Source organism: Colobus angolensis, unplaced genomic scaffold (assembly GCF_000951035.1).
Source record: "Colobus angolensis palliatus isolate OR3802 unplaced genomic scaffold, Cang.pa_1.0 Scaffold472, whole genome shotgun sequence".
Taxonomy (NCBI): domain Eukaryota; kingdom Metazoa; phylum Chordata; class Mammalia; order Primates; family Cercopithecidae; genus Colobus; species Colobus angolensis.
The window spans coordinates 505,670-521,636 of record NW_012118177.1 but is presented as its reverse complement, the minus strand read 5'-3'; the positions used below and the strand labels follow the sequence as shown (position 1 = coordinate 521,636).

The window sequence follows — 15,967 nt, the reverse complement described above, 5'->3', positions numbered from 1 at the left end:
TGAGGCAGGTGGAATGCTTGAGCCTGGGAGTTTGAGACCAGCCTGGGCAACATAGCGACACTGTGTCTCTACTAAAAAAATAAAACAATTAGCTGGGCATGGTGGCACAAGCCTATAGTCCCAGCTACTTGGGAGGCTGAAGTGGGAAGATTGCTTGAGGCTGAAAGATCGAGGCTGCAGTGAGCCATGATGGCATCACTGCACTTCAGCGTGCATGACAGAGCCAGACCCCGTCTGAAAAAAAAAAAAAAAAAAAAAGAGTTCCATAAAAAATTCGCTAGTTCAGCTTGCAAGTCAATTGTGCAAGTGCTTTTCCTTATGAAAATTGCACTTCAGTATGCAAAAGTGCTTTATATATCCATATATACTTCCTATTTTGTCACACAGATGATTACAAAGACATACTCAAAAGTTTGATATTGAATAAAAATTAATAACTTTTGCTGTTTCATTGAGACATTCTTAAATGAGCCTGACATTTCTTCTACCAGGAATACATTGGTGACAAAGAAGAACATGAATACAATGTAGTGTCACTGCCTTGATCCATGCTAAGTCGCCAGCACTTTCACCCACCATAGCTTTTTCATCCTCAGTGCAAATGTCAACACAGCAAAAAAAGGCAAATAACGTCTTAGTACTATATGAAACGAGATCGTTTTTTGTTTGTTTGTTTTTAGAGACAGGGTCTCACTCTATCGCCCAGGCTGGAGAGCAGTGGTGCAATCGTAGCTCACTACAGCCTTGAAGTTCTAGGCCTAAGTGATCCTCCCACCTCAGCCTCCTGAGTAGCTGGGATGACAGGTGTGCACCACCATGCCCAGCTAGTTTCTATTACTTTTTTTGTAGAGACAGGGTCTCATATGTTGGCCAGGCTGGTCTGGAACTCCTGGCTTCAAAAGATCCTACTCCCAAATTGCTGGGATTACAGGTGTGAGCCACCATGCCTGGCCCCATGAAAGCAGTTTTGACTGAACCTCCTGAATCTTAGGGGCTCCCTGCATCTTTGAACCACATTTTTAGGGCTGCTGGTCTAGGCTGAGGCTGGAAGGGGAGGGAAGAGGCCTGGGAAAGAGTGGAGATGAAATTTTAATAATGCTTAGAAATGTCCTGTCAGTAGAGGAGACAGCTGGGCATGAAGAGGAGGAGAGGATTCCTAGGTTCCTTCCCAAAGGACCTCTGCTGTTGTTGTGCCCTTTCCTACTCCTGACCTGCCTTGTTCATGAGCTGTCCCTGCCAAGTCAACAGCAACCCTCTATAACTACTCATATCCTGGGATCTTGAGTGCTCTGTCTTACAAGGCCCCAATACGAACAGAGAATCCCACCCTGGCCCATGCACCTGTCATAGCTGTCTGCCACCCTACCGTGGAGCCCCAAGGCTACTTGCTAGATTAAATCTGTCTTCTCAGACCAATTACCTGTGTCAACACCATTCCATTTGCATGAAATGAACACCTGCCATGTCCCCAGTCCTGGGCCAGGTGCTGATGGGAGGGAGGAGACGAGACTAAGCCACAGCACCTCAATACAAAGGCTTGCTTCCTATCCAAAACAGTGACTGAAAAGAGGGCTGACACCCCTACATGGGGGAAAGCTCAAATGAGAGGCCTGCAGAAGGAGGCAGATGTTAGCATGGCTTGGAGGCTTCCTGCAGTCAGTGTGAATTCAAGGAGGACCTGGAAGGGAGGGCAGAATTTGTGTCATGGGGCAGAGAGGTGTTCTAGACTTGGAAGGGGTTAGGGGTGTGGAGATGGTCATGTGCAGGGATACTGTAGTAACAAGCCTGCTGGAAGTAAGGGGGAGAACAGGGTGGAGTCAGAGGTGAGGCTTGAAGGAATAGGGAAAACGTGTAAATGCCTTTTATTCCCATCACTCATGAGCTGCCATTGTGGGTGTCTGAGCAGGATGGAAGCTATTTTCTGGGAAGCCAAATCTGGCCCAGTATACAAAACACCTGAAAGTATGTGGGACAGAAAAGGAACACTAGCTTCCATACAGTATTTTATTTCATCCTCACTCTAGTCCTGGGAGATGGGTACTATTGTTTTCATCCCCAGGAAATTGAGGCTCAGGAATTGGTTCACTTACCCAACATTACCTGCATGGTAAAGGATCGAGGAAGGCTTCCAACCTAGGCCTACTTCTAAACCCTGTGCTCTGAATAGCCACAATGTATGCAATGATGGAGGAGCAAAAGGAATAATCATAATAGTCACCATTTACTGAGTGCTAACTACATGTCAGGTTTTAAGCAAAATTCATGCACTATTTCTTTCGGTCTTCACTGCAACTCTGTGAAGTAGGAACCATTATTTTTTCCCCACACCCAAGTCTAGCTGTAGGGCCTAAGCTTTTTCCACTTTAAGTTTGACTGCAAAAGTACAGGCATTAGAGAAGAAGGCCCTGAGTTAGAGTGGAAGACAAACCTCTCAATAGCTCCTTGAGCCTGGGTAAATTGCTTAATCTCTCCATGCCTCAGTTTTGTGCTCACCTTTATTTTTAATGGCTTTTTTTTTTTTTTTTAGATGGAGTTTCACTCTATCCGCCCAGGCTGGAGTGTACTGGTGTGATCTCATTTTACTTCAACCTCCACCTCCCGGGGTTCAAGTGAGTCTCCTGTTTCAGCCTCCCGAGTAGCCGGGATTACAGGTGCCCCGAGCCACCACGCTCAACTAATTTTTGTATTTTTAGTAGAGACGGGGTTTTGCCATGTTGGCCAGGAGGGTCTTGAACTCCTGACCTCAGGTGATCCGTCCATCTCGGGCAGATCACCCAAAGTGCTGGGATTACAGGCATGAGCCACTGCGACCGGCCTCTGCTCACCTTTAAATGGCAGCAATAATAGTAACTACCTCATAAGATTTTTGTGAGGAGTCAATAATAAAACAACAAAGCACTTAGCACGGTGCCTGGCACACAGTAAACAGTCAGTAGATGTGAGCTATTTTTCTTGTCATTGTTTTTGTTAGTTTCTCAGGATCCACATCCAAGGAAAATAGCTGCCACAAGTTACTAGTATCTTTTGCTTACTTAGCCAGGATCATCAGGACACTAAGACTAAAAGGAAAAGAGGAAAGACCGCGCTACTGAGAATTCAGCATCGCTTCATCTTCCCAAGGTCTCAGGCCAGGCTGGGAAAAGGGGCTGTCTCAGAGAAGAGAGGATGAAGAGGCTGGCCCAAGGAGCCAGGGGAGGAGCTGGATGGAAGGACAGGACGGAGAAGGGATGGAGCCCAGCTGGGAGTGACGTTTCCAAACACCTCCCTCCTGCCCACCTTCTTCCTCAGAGCTTTGTTTTTCTAGGCTTCTGCAGTCCAAATGAGGAGCAAATGGGGAGCTGCGAGAGGTTCTGCCAAGAGAATCTGCACCACATGGGCCACAGCCCTGGCTCAAATGGTGGACCAAGCGGTGGAGGGTGTAGGAAGAGAGCTGACCCGGGAACAAACTGTTCTCCAGAGGGGACCCCCCTCCCCATCCCAGGAACCCAAGGGACTGCATATAAGAGTTGGCACATTTGGGACATTTGGACTGGAGGGCGGAGGCCCCAGGCACCATTTGCTATTTATGATTTGGAGGCAGGCCCAGGTTGGGGAGAGAAACTTATCCTTTGCTCCTCTTTCAGAGCAGGCCCTGTGTTACTTCCAGCCTCCACCAGGCACCCTCACTGGATGTTTAGGCCTCCTGCTTCAACCCCAGGAGCCCCAGCTTGCAAGGCAGAGGGCAGAGGGAAAGAGGAAGAGCTCCTTTCTGGAGAGGAGTTCAGAACCTGTTGCTGGAACTTTCAACCTGGCATTCAACGTTCTCCTCCCTCTGTTGCCCGCTGGCCTAGGCTCTCACTTCCCAAGACAGCCCACTCTCCCCACTGTTCCCCAGTGGCAGGGTAGGGCTGGGCAGTGGTTAGGAGCACAGAGACTCCCCGAGTTCAAATCCCAATCTTGTCACTTTTAGTTCTGTGACCCTGGGTAAGTTCCCCGGTCTCATCTTTAAAATGCAGCTTTTAATAGTATCTTCCTCACTGGGTTGTTTTGTGAGACTTGAATTAATTCACGCAGAGTGCTTAGAACAATGCCTGGCATATAAATATTTAACAAATGTTCTCTACTCTTATTATCCACCTCTGTGTCACTTTTCTCTGCCAGAATTGCATTTCCACCTGCTCCCTGCCTCCTTAAACCCAGTCCAGCTCAATCTCCCCCTCCTCCATGAAATCTTTGGGCAGTATCCAGTCTTCTGACCTCTGTTACACCCAGCAATGAGACCAGAACCATTTTGAGAGCAAAGGACAATGACGTGAGCAGCACTAACTAAATGAATTACAGAATAATATCTGTGCTATTCTCCTTAGTGCTATCAAACTTTTTGACTGTGACCCACAGTAAGAAATATATTTTACAGCATGGCCCAGTCCATGCATTTGGTATCAGTGTATTCATTTGATATACAATGCATCTGTATATAAAATTGCTATAGAATATGAAAAAAAAGTAGCCGTGGGTGTTGGGACATACCTGTGGTCCCAGCTACTTGGGAAGCTGAGGTGGAAGGATCGTTTGAGCCCAGGAAGTCAAGGCTGCAGTGAGCTGTGATCGTGCCACTGCATTCCAGCCTGGGTGACAGGGTGAGACCCTGTCTAAAAAAAAAAAGAAAGAAAAAAAGAGAAAAATACACTGTCCCAAGAATGATCCTGAGCATCCAGAGGCCCTAAACCCTGAAAAGTTTACAGGTGAATGGCGTGTTTGTGGGATGGAGATAGAGTTGAGGGAGGCTGTAGTGGATGGCGTGTGGAAGGCCTTCTGAGGCAGAAGACCAGAGAGCAGGCTGAGCTCAGATGTGAAAGGGCTTTAACTGCCACACGAAGGAGTTTAGACATTTTCTATAGGCACTGGAAGTTTTTAAGGAGAGGAAGACCATACTTGGCTATGTATTTTAGAAAGATCTCTGGGGCAGCTGTGAGAAGAATGGATTGGAAAGGCTAACTCACAGACAGGGAAAACTATGAGGAAGCTCTGTTGAGCATCCAGGTGAGAGAGGATGGATGAGGCCATAATTTAAGAAACAACTGGGAGAGTGGAGGAGTGCAGAACATGGAGGAGACAAAAGTCAGAAATGGTGAAGACTGAAATCAGCAGCCAAAGTTTTGAGCTTGAGTAACTGGATCAATATGATACTGGTTTCCAAGGTAGGTACAGAGGAGATTTGTCCCGGGAGAAAACAGTTCAGTTTTGGAATAAGTTTGAGATACCCATTGGGAAAATTTCAGTGGGAAACATAGCTCTCATTCTTTCATTCATTCAGTAAACATTTATGAGACTGACATAGATAAACTAACATTTTGTTTTGCCAAAGTAGAAACATTAAAGAGATAAAGTAACTTCCATCATTGCCATCATTTCAAAGAACATTTTACTACCAAAAAGTAGGAAGAGCATAATCTCAGAACGAAGGAGAGTCCTTTATCATTTTTTTTTTTTTTTTTGAGAAGGAGTCTTGCTTTGTTGCCCAGGCTGGAGTGCAGTGGCACAATCTCGGCTCACTGCAACCTCCACCTCCTGGGTTCAAACAATTCTCCTGCCTCAGCCTCCTGAGTAGCTGGGATTACAGGTGTGTGCCACCACGCCTGGCTAACGTTTGTACTTTTAGTAGAGACGGGGTTTTGCCATGTTGGCCAGGCTGGTCTTGAACTCCTGACCTCAAGTGATCTGCCCGCCTCAGCCTCCCAAAGTGCTGGGATTACAGGCGTGAGCCACAGTGCCCGGCCTAATCCTTTATAATTGAAAAGATTTATTTATTGAAAAACTTTCCTAGTAAAGTTTTTTTCATTTTGCCATGAAAACATCGCTGTATAATATCAGCCTGCTTTGTGGACTGTAATTGGAGAACCACTGATTCAAGGAATGGGCAGAGGAAGAGAGGCCAGCAAAAGAGACCATGAGGAATGGTTCCAGAGGCAGGAGGAAAACCAAGAAAGCGTGATCATGCAGGCCAAAAGAGGGGACAGTTTCAGAAATGAGGACTTGGCCAACAGTGTCTTTTGCCACCCAGAGTTCAAAGAAGTAATCAAATTTGGCAATTAGGAGGTCATTGGTGACAGAGCCCTTTCACTGAGATAATGTGGCTGGAGCCAAACTCCTTTTGGTTGAGGTGTGAGTGGGAAGCCAGAAAAAGCGGAAGTCTAGCATGTAGACTACTTTCAATAAAATTTGAGACTGAGGGAAAGAAAATAGAGAGAGGAAAGGAGGGAGGGAGGGAGAGAAAGAGATCAAGAGAGAAAGAGCAAGTTAGAGGAGCAAGAGAACACACAGTGGAGGAGAAGTTCTTGTTTTTTGGGATAACAGAGACAAGCATTTTATAATCAGGAGAGAAAGAGCTGGTATAGAGAAGCTGAACTTTCCCAAAGACAAGAAGCATAACAAACGGCTGGAGGAAGGGCCCAGGAAGGAGGTGGATGAGGCCAAGGCCCAGGCGAAGGGATTAGCCTTTAACCAGAGGGGCACCTTGTCCCCTGAGAAGAGAGGGCTGGAGGGGAAGGAAGTTGGAAAGGCAGGCCAAGTTTGAGGGGGGAATGGGGCAGGGCACTGAGGTAATTCACGCTTGAAGGCCTCTGTTTTCTCAGGGAAGTAGAAGGAGAGGTTATTCCACGCAGAGAGGGGAGGGGCAGGAACATGGTAAGGAGGTGAAGGAAGTTTGGAATGTGGCCAAAGCAAAATGTGGAGGCTGGAGCTGGGGCCTTGACAAGGGAACATGCTCAAGGATGACTGAGGGGCGCGGGGAGTCAGCTGAGATTGGTCAAGTCTGTCTTCCCTCTGTGGGTCTTGTCTCCCTCGCTAAGCTTGAGGCAGAGTCCACGGCACTTTCCTTTCCTGTCTGTCCCTTCGCTAGGCAATGCTAACCCCGGTACTCTCAGAAAGGTCTGGAAAAGCAATCACTGGCAAAACCCAGAAGCACTATAAGCCTGTTACGGGGAACAGAGGTAAGATCTTAATTGCTCTGATAGGAAGGTCTCCATCTTGGTTTATTCAGACCTTTTCTGCTGCCTTGCTGACCAATTTACTCCTGTTTTGTGTTAAGTGAAAAGGAGAACAGCCAACTTTTACCCAGCAACACTTGCAGGCCTTAAATCTTACAGGCCAGGGAAAAGCCAACAAGAGGAGCCAGCGGCTTGATGTCCCACAAGCTAAATGAGGCTGAGGCAATTCCTAGGAGGTAGCAAGACAGAGCCATTGTGTAGGGAGGACAAAGACCCATGGAAACAGGACTGAAGGCTCCCTGGGCTCCAGGAGAGCATGCTGGGAGCTGAGTGTAAGTGGAACCCTGAGGCCTGCTAGTCAGAGGAGTGAAGGGACTGGACAGCTCCTAATGTGAAGGGAGTGACTGAAGGAACACAAGTTGAAGATGGGAGGTGGCATGATGGGTGGCATGGTTGAGTCTGGTCAGGCATGAGCCCTGAGCTCAGGAGGAATATCTGCCTCTTAGCCCTCTCCCTCCTTCCTTCTGCTGATTCTCGGAGGCCACTTACAAATGGAAAAGATCCTAGAGTGTGACAACAGGTATTGTGCTTCTTTCTCCTTTGCACGCCATCTCCTTCCAGCCCAGTCTTTTCAGCCTGACTCCTTCTCTGAGCCACAATCCTCCTTTCAGCCAATGATGCAGTCAGTACAAGCAAATGCTCAGCTCATGAAGGTAAATTTAGCAAGAACTCTCGGAGATTGAAAGATGCTCCGGCTCCCCAGCAACCCTCTCTTTCCCCACAAGATTTCCCTCTTCAGGACCTGGGATCTAGCTTGCACTTAGAAAATTCGGGGACAGAGAGCTCTCTCCAGTCCAAGGCAGCACATTCCACTGAACTCATTTCATCTCATATAATAAACCTCTGTTTATTGAGGGCTGGGACTATGCCAGGTCCTTGGGTTAGGTGGTGACTGAGCCATTAGAAAGTTTTCCTTTGATTGAGCCAAAATGTGTCTCCCTGTAGCTTCCAGCCATGGGCCTCAGCCCTGCCCTTTTAAGTCACCCAGAACAAGTGTAATCTCACTGCAGTCTAATCTTCAGATATTTGAAAATATCTGTCATTTCACCCAGCTTTCTCTCCTCCATGGATAAACATTTCTTTCTTGGTTTATGTTTATTTTTAGTGCCTTTCCTTTTCATTACTCAAATAATATCAGTTCATTGTGGAACTTTTTAGAAAATTCAGAAAAACATAAAGTAAAAATCCACCCCACTGTTACTCCCAGAAATGACAACCTTAGCATTCTTTCTTCTCACCAGTCTTATTTTTTCTCTGCACGCTGTCCATTCTACATCTTTTTTCTTACCAAAATGGAATCATCCTTTAAGTAATATTTTAGACACTTATTTTGTTTTCACTCTTTCAATATGTTAACTTTTCCCTCATTCTTCTACCATGCCAATTTTAATATGAAATTGTGTAACTGCCCAATGATTTATCTAACCAGCTTTTAAAAGTGAGACATTTAGGTTGTTTTCAATTTTCCTTTGCTGAAAAGAACATAGTGAGACTAGAATTGGAAGTGGGGTGAAGATGGGGGGTAGGTGAACAGAGAAACGAGGAGCCCTTAAATTAGTCATGCTATCTTACCATCTGATTTTTTTCCATTGTCTGTGTTGAAAAATTACACTTCCCAGAACATGATCATGAGCACCTGCTTGGTATTCAGTTGCAAGCATTTGCCCTAATTAATGTAACTGGTTTCCTATTATTGGACATTGAGGTTGTTTCTAATTTTCGACCATTACAAACCGGACTGTGATGAACACCCAAGAAGCTAAATCTGTGCTGGGGCTAGACACTGAGGTCAGGAGGAATATTTTCGAGACCTCTGAAGCGGAAGGTCCCTGCCAGTAGTTGTAACTAGAAGCTTTCTGGCAAAGGCCCAGAAGGCTGGCTAAGGCCGAGGACTGTGCTCAAGCCTCTGGGCTTGCCCAGGTTCAGTACCCATTTATGTAGCCCCCGTCAGAGAGTGTTCAGGCTGGCATGGTCCTATGGGACCACTGGGTCAGCACCCTCATCTTTCATGTGAGGGAACTGAGGCCTAGGGCTGGGGCTGGTCCTTCAGTGGCTCTGTAGTCCGGCAGAACTTTGCCTCTCCCCAGCACCCTGGTTCCTGAACTGGAAGCTGAGCTCTGAGGTTTGGAATCTCACCCAGAGGCCTGTGAAATCCTGCCTGCTCTCCTTCACTGGGCCACTTACTGCTGAGGCTGGAGGGGGCACTTTGGCAAATGAACTGATCAGTAAGGGGCTGAGGGGCATTGAAAGAAGAGTTAAGGTTTACTGTACAGGCAACTGGGCCTGCTGTGCCCAGAATGCCCCCTTTTTTCCCTAACCCAGATGATATGCTTAATGGCAGTCACCCTATATTCAGGTCCACCTGGCAAATCTATTTGAGGTTGAGCTGAAATAACAAGTGAGTCCCTCACTCTCCTTAAAGAAGTCAGCTGTCTCTTCTTGCCAGGAATTGGCTTTGTTAAAGGCCTGTCTATTCAGCCCTCTGTCCCTGACAGCTCTATGGTTTCAGAGTGCTAATGAGCTCCTCTCCTTCCCCTCTCAGGCCTTGCTACTGCCTGGAGAATTCACACAAATGGTGTGCGATTTGCCCCGTCTGTGTTTTCCTTTCTGACTTGGAGGCAAAGCAAATCCTTCACCTCCCACTGACACCATGTTTATTCAACTGGGAGAGATTTCACACCCAGGAACCCAGCTCTCCCTCCTTGAGCCCCTTCCCTAAATCTTTGTCCCCCTCCAGAATCATCCCACCCCTGTCCTCCCTGAATAATTTATAAGACCAGGCAGGGCTTATAAAAGGGTGTCCCAGGAAAGGCCAAAAGAGTGCAGAAGTTTCTGGGAAGTAGGGGACCCCACAGTCCGCCTAGCTCTGGTCCCCTAAGAATGGACTCTGCTGCCTGTGTTGCTGCTGCCACCCCTGTTCCAGCCCTGGCCCTGGCCCTAGCTCCAGACCTAGCACAAGCCCCACTGGCACTCCCTGGCCTGCTAAGCCCATCTCACCTTCTCTCCTCTGGAAAAGAAGTAGATGGGAGTGAAAGGTAAGTTGAGCGTGGCCTTTGGCAAACTGAACTTAGGCTTGAGGGCTTCCTGAGAGAGGAAGGAAAATGAGATGTCCAGGGCACCCTGTTCTCTGTGAAGGGGAAAAGCAATGGCCTCATAGCCCTGCCTCCTCATCTCTAGCTGGAATATCTCATCTGGCTTTTCACCTCACTAATCCCGCTGGGTGGCAAGAGGGGACTTGGGGACAGTGGCTGTTGCCAAAGCTGAAGGTGAAGCAGCCAGGTCTTCATAGGCCAGGTGGTTGAGTCCCCTGAGGGGGATGGGGAACTCCTATGAAACCTGGGCTTAACACAATCTAGACTGTGGCGGTGCGGAGTGTGGGGAAAGAGGACCAAAGTCTAAAGAGGCCCTTGACTGGGACATTGTCTTTTTCCTGACCACGACATAAGATTTCCATTGGCTTTTTTCCTACCTCTGCAAGTACAGTGGGGAAGCAGTGGGCCCAGGAACATTTCTGGCCCTCTTCCTCAGCCCAGGAAGATGGTAGAGCTCTGAATTCTACTTCTTGGAGCAGGAAGTAGGAGGCAAGATATTTTCCATCTAACCCCTATTCATTACTCCAAACATTTAGCCTTCAACAAACATTTACTGAAACAGCTACTGTGTAGCAGATATTGTGCTAGGTGTTGAGGATTCAGATACGATTGAACATATCTTTGAGCTTAAGAAGCCCAAAGACAAGTAAAGAGACAATTACAAAACAGGATGATAAAAGCAATAATAACATTGCTGAAGCTGAGAGAAGGGGCATCTGTCCTGGAATGGGCTCAGGAGCCTTAGGAAAGGCTTCCTGGAGCAGATGGCACCTGAGCCAAGCTTTTGGGAGGCCTCTTGTTATCTCAGGGAGTCCACCTTTCAGTCTCTTTCTCTAATGATTAATCTCTTCTCTTTGTCCCAGAGGAACTTGTCTCTGGAGGCCCTGGCTGTCTTCCACAAATGACTCCCCAAGGCAGATGAGGAAGCTGGTGGATTTGGTGAGTTCGAGCCCTTGTGACGCATGACATGCAGCCACATGCATTAACACTGACCAGGTCACTTCCCAGAGAACCCCTGACCTCAGTCCAAGGGTGCAGATCTGAGATAGCATCCTCACAGTTTTGCCAACATTTGATTCCAACAGAGAGCAGATCCAAGTTTTCTGTGGCAATTGGAAAGATGAGGAGACCAAGGCTCAGAGTGGACAAAGGATCTGGGCAGGCCCCACATCCAGTGTGGGGCACTGCTGGTGCTTGAGGCCTGGTCTCCTGGCACCTTGCTCCAGTGCTCTCCCACCCACCCCATCTCCTTGAATCTTTGCTGCTCCAGTAGAGCTCTGTCCCCTGGAGAGCCTCCAAACAGGTGCTGGAACAGAAGAGGGAAGCAAACAACCCACAGGACTCTGTCTGCTTGTTTTTTAACCAGAAACAAGAGAGACCCCTTGTTGAGGGGCAGGTATTGCGGGTTGCTGGGTCCCAGAGATGTCTAAGATCTCTTCAAGATCATTTTACCTGCAGCTTTCTGACCTCTGGTACAGACGAGGAAGTTATCTAGCCATGTACTTTGAACCACATGCTAGCTTTTGCTTTGGACAGGCTGCTGGCGGAGCAACGGCTGCTGAGGTCACCAAGGCTGAATCCAAGTTCCATCACCCTGTCAGGTAAGCTTCTGGCATCAAGCTCCAAACTTGACATAGATCCATTAGTTCTTTGAATCTTCACAAAGGTCTTGTGAAGCAGGAGAAGGGAGGGATTGCTATCTATGATCGCTGTTTCATAGAAGAGAAAGTTGGAGCCCAGAGAGGTTAAGGGACTTGGCCAAGGCTGTCTTCCGTGGAGGCATTGTTAATGATGCCCAAGAATGATCCCCCATGGATGGGTCAGTGAAATAATCCTCAGTGGAAGGAGATGGGGGCCACAGGGCTGGAGAATTCTTGGCTAGAAGCCTTCTGGGGTAGGTAGCAGATGGGGTCAGAGCCATAATTGATAGATGTTGGGGCTGGGCCCCCGCCCCCACCACTATAGGTCCATAAGGGGTTACCTTCCTGCATGGGGCCATTTTGTAACAATGCAGAAGGTTCTGTTACAAAACTTTCTTTCTTCCTTTCCCTCTGACCTCATTGTTGCAGCCAAGAGAAGGGGTTTAGGGGCCAGCTTCTTTCTTGGCCCTACTGGCCCCTCTGCACATATGAGACCTGTCTAAGTTAGGGGCCATGTTTCTTCTCCGTCCACAGGCTCTTCTGGCCTAAATCCCACTCCTTCGACTATCTGTACAGTGCTGGGGAGATTTTACTGCAGAACTTTCCTGTCCAGGCAACCATCAACCTATATGAGGACTCAGACAACGAAGAAGAAGAGGAAGATGAAGAAGAGGAGGATGAAGAAGAGAAGTAGGAGGCTGATGAAAAGGGGCCAGAAGGGTGTGTGAGGGTACCAGGGCCCATATCCTACAGCACCACCGCTCATCCCCCTTCCCCACCCCTAACCTATCCAAATGGTGGCAGCCAGAGTCTGATTGGGATTCAATTTGTCTGGCAAGTTTCCACAAACCTCAATTAGATAGAGCTTTCTGGACTGAAAATTGGGTCCTCTAACTGCCCAGCTCACCCTGGCTTACCTGACTGGCCTATAAGCCCAGGCCTCTGGCATCTCATTGTCTGGGCTGCTGTTGTGTTGACCATGGGAGGGTTCTAGGAGCTCTAGAAGAAGGAAGGCTTGCTGAAGCCTCCAGGAAGCAGAGCAGGGCAGGCATGCCCTTGCGGAGGGAAGTAGTCACTCCTCAAGTCCTTTGACTCCCCAGCCTTCCCAGGTGGGCATGTAGTCCCGTCTCTCTGTGGAAAGCCTGACTTCTGGCTTCACCCCCAGGAATACCAACAGCAGATCCATGCAAGTTTGGGGTGCCTTTTTGATGAGTCTTACAGTAAGGGAAGGGGGCATGTAGAGAATCGGCTTCCTCTGGGGATGACCCCCATTTTGCCTGCTGTCCATTGAAGTCTGTGTGTTGGCATGAGATGAATCAGGAGAAAAATAAACTGGAGGGTGTTTTCCTTTTTCTTGGAACTGTGCTGATTTCTTAACTGAACTCTGCCCATGCTGTGAAGCCATGGGCAGAGGGGTCAGAGACCAGCTCAAGGCCAATTCATTGCTTTTCCTACCTGAGGTCAGTTGACAAGTTTTTCTTCATGGGGTTGTAGGGCTGGGGACTCAGCATGGGGCCAGGCCCCCTCCATCAGCTTGTGAAATCAGACTTGATTAAACTTCAAGGATGGCTTGGAAAGGAAACAAAAAGGCCCCCAAAAGGCAGCTTGAAAGTTGGGAGTAGGGATGGAGGTGAGAGGGGAAAAGTGACAGGTGCAGCCTCATTTGAGCCTCAGAGATGGCTGTGTGCATGTGGGGAGGAGGGCTACTAGGTCGTAGCATTTTTTTCCCTCAATTCCCTTTGTATTTACTGCAGCTCAGACCCTCATGCTTACCCTTGCTCCAATTACTCTTCGACTATTTTTTTTTTGGCCTCCAGCTTTCCCTTTGTGATTCATCTTCCACACTGACCACCAGATTAGACCATATCATGCCTTTGCCAACACTTTTGGGCTTATTTTTTTATTTTTTATTTTTATTTTTTTGTCACAGATCCCCTTGAGAACCTGTGGCTTCTCAGAAAAATATATGTGTTCACACCACACACACATACACACACACACTCACACACAGTGCTATATCTTCACAAATCAAGTACTTAACTTGATATTCTAGGCCTTTCAATTGTGTGGGTTTTGCCTGTCTCTTCAGACTCATCTCTCAACTCTTGAAGTTTACACTGCCTCTCCTTGAATGTGGCATGCTCTCTAACACCTCTGTGTCCTTAACCCTGTCTGGAATGCCTTTCCACTTTCACATGCCTGGTAAACTCTCATTCATCCAACAGAACCAGCTCAGACACCCCTGCTGTAGGAAGCCTCCCCAGATCCCTCAGGCACCAGGTTGGGTGCCCCCACACATTCAGAGCCTCCCCTAACATAGCATTTGCCTCCTTTCCTATGTAGTAACCTGGGGCTGTATTTGATATTCCCATATGATTTCATTGCACAGAACACTGCCTGGCACAAAGGAGGTGCTCAGAAAATGCTGAAAGAGAAAAGATTCTCAAGTCTTCTGAAAGCAGCTCTTGGTGGAACCACCATTGTTCCTCAACTTGCCAGCTTCCTGGTTTAGCTACAAAGGGGAGAGGGTAATGTCATCTCTCTCAGGAGCAAAACGATGACCATCTTTCTTTTCCTCCTCTCTCAACATGAGACAGGCTGCTTCGGTTCTGAACCCTAGCTGGGACTTGCCTGCATTGGACAAAACCTTGAGTAGGCCACCATACTCACACACTGGTGCCATCTATTGGTCAAAATTTAACCTTGTTCTTTAATTAAGGCTTCCAGGCAGTTGACCTTTGACTACATTAATTCTTTTAGTCCATTCTGTTTCTGTTTGTAAGTTAAGTGGAATCTACCATGTGCTAGCAGTATGACCTTGGGCCAGTTACTTATCCACTCTGAGTCTCAGTCTCCTCATCTGTAAAATGGGGCCAATAATACTTCCTTTCAGAGTTATTGTGAGGATTAAATGAGATAATATATGTAAAGTACTTAGCATGCCCCCTGTCGTATAGTACAAACTCTCAATAAATGGTAGTAGTCATAATAATAGTAGTCTTAGTAGCTGCTATTACTGATTTTATAAAAGAAACGATCTTATAGGCCAGAGTCAGCTAATGACGATTTACTCAACTAATAACTGATTTGTCAGTTATCACCACTTGATCTTCCTGGCACCATTTGATGGTTTACCAGTAAAAGCATCTTTTCAGTGTTTATTCCAAAATAAAAAAGAAAGAAACCCCAAACAATAAAAAAAAAAAAAAACACAACAACAACAACAACAACAAAAAGCAGAGGCGAAGTGTGGCTCCCTGGACCACTGTCTACATTCAAATGGTAGCCCACAGGTTTCAGCTCCCTTTTTCCAAGGCCAGAGGTTTGTAAACACATTTTTTGTGCTTTAGCAGGAAAACTTTTCTTTTGAATTGAATGCAGAAGCCCAATATATAAATCAAATAAAAATGGAGCTACCCTGGTGGAAGCCATAATGGGGGGGAGGGCAGAATTCTTATGCTGGTGTCTTCTCTGGTAAAGTAGCTGTCTCCACCCCTTTCTGTGAGGCACTTTCAGGGATCCCTAGACTGTGGGAAATACAATTTGGAAACCTCTGTTCCAAGGGTTAAACCAGGATTGATTTGAAGTAGAAGGGAGATTAATTAGTACTTCAAAATGTCAGGTGTTCTGTTTAAAATCCTTGTTTTGGGTCCTAAGCACCCAGGATTTCATAGCTCAAAAATAGCTTGAATCCTTATACCATAGGTTATAGGGATTTAAAATCCTTGGAATCCCAATATCCTTGGTTTTAAGGTATTATGTAGCATAGAATTACAAATCCCTAAATCCTCAGGGATTTAAAGACCCTAAAATCCTTAGAGTAGTAATTCTTAACTCAGAGTGGACTCTTCTCATTTCCCAACCCCACCTCCCTTACGGCACACGTGCTGTTGTTTACTGGGCAGACATTTTGTCTCACTGTCCTCTCCGTCCCCTGTCTTGAAATGGCTTCCAATCCTCCTCCCCATACGTGGTTGCTGAGTAATTGGAATTCACTGTTCTGACTAATCAGAGCTCAGTATGAGTTACTTTGTTATGGGCGTTTCCAATGTTTGTACCAACTTCAACTCCAGTGCATAAACTCAGGAGAAAAATCTCTGTGCAAAACTCAAGAGTCCTTCCTCCAGCTCCACCCAGCTGGCCCATCCTAGTGTTCCAGCATTTCCCCATCCTAGCACTGACTTCCTCCTGTTTCTCCCACCTTGTA

General features: G+C 47.0%; 2 protein-coding genes across 3 annotated transcripts in view; one reads left to right on the top strand and one right to left on the bottom strand.

The window, feature by feature from the left end:
* Positions 1 to 13,089, bottom strand: part of CLDN2 (claudin 2) — a 29,886-nt gene extending 16,797 nt beyond the window's left edge. The window contains exon 1 of the mRNA XM_011958705.1: positions 12,678 to 13,089. The gene's annotated coding sequence lies outside the window, so the exon portion shown is untranslated. The remainder of the gene's footprint in view (positions 1 to 12,677) is intronic.
* RIPPLY1 (ripply transcriptional repressor 1) lies at positions 9,859 to 13,120 on the top strand. 2 transcript variants are annotated; one of them, XM_011958707.1, is made up of 4 exons: positions 9,865 to 10,063; positions 10,984 to 11,059; positions 11,657 to 11,721; positions 12,295 to 13,120. In XM_011958707.1, exons 1-4 carry the CDS (start codon positions 9,909 to 9,911, stop codon positions 12,452 to 12,454), a joined length of 456 nt encoding a protein of 151 aa, XP_011814097.1. In that variant the 5' UTR covers positions 9,865 to 9,908; the 3' UTR covers positions 12,455 to 13,120. The 2 variants fall into 2 exon arrangements, with proteins under 2 accessions (XP_011814098.1, XP_011814097.1); XM_011958708.1 differs by lacking the exons at positions 10,984 to 11,059; positions 11,657 to 11,721 and having other exon boundaries at positions 9,859 to 10,063.
* The last annotated feature ends 2,847 nt before the right edge of the window (positions 13,121 to 15,967 follow it).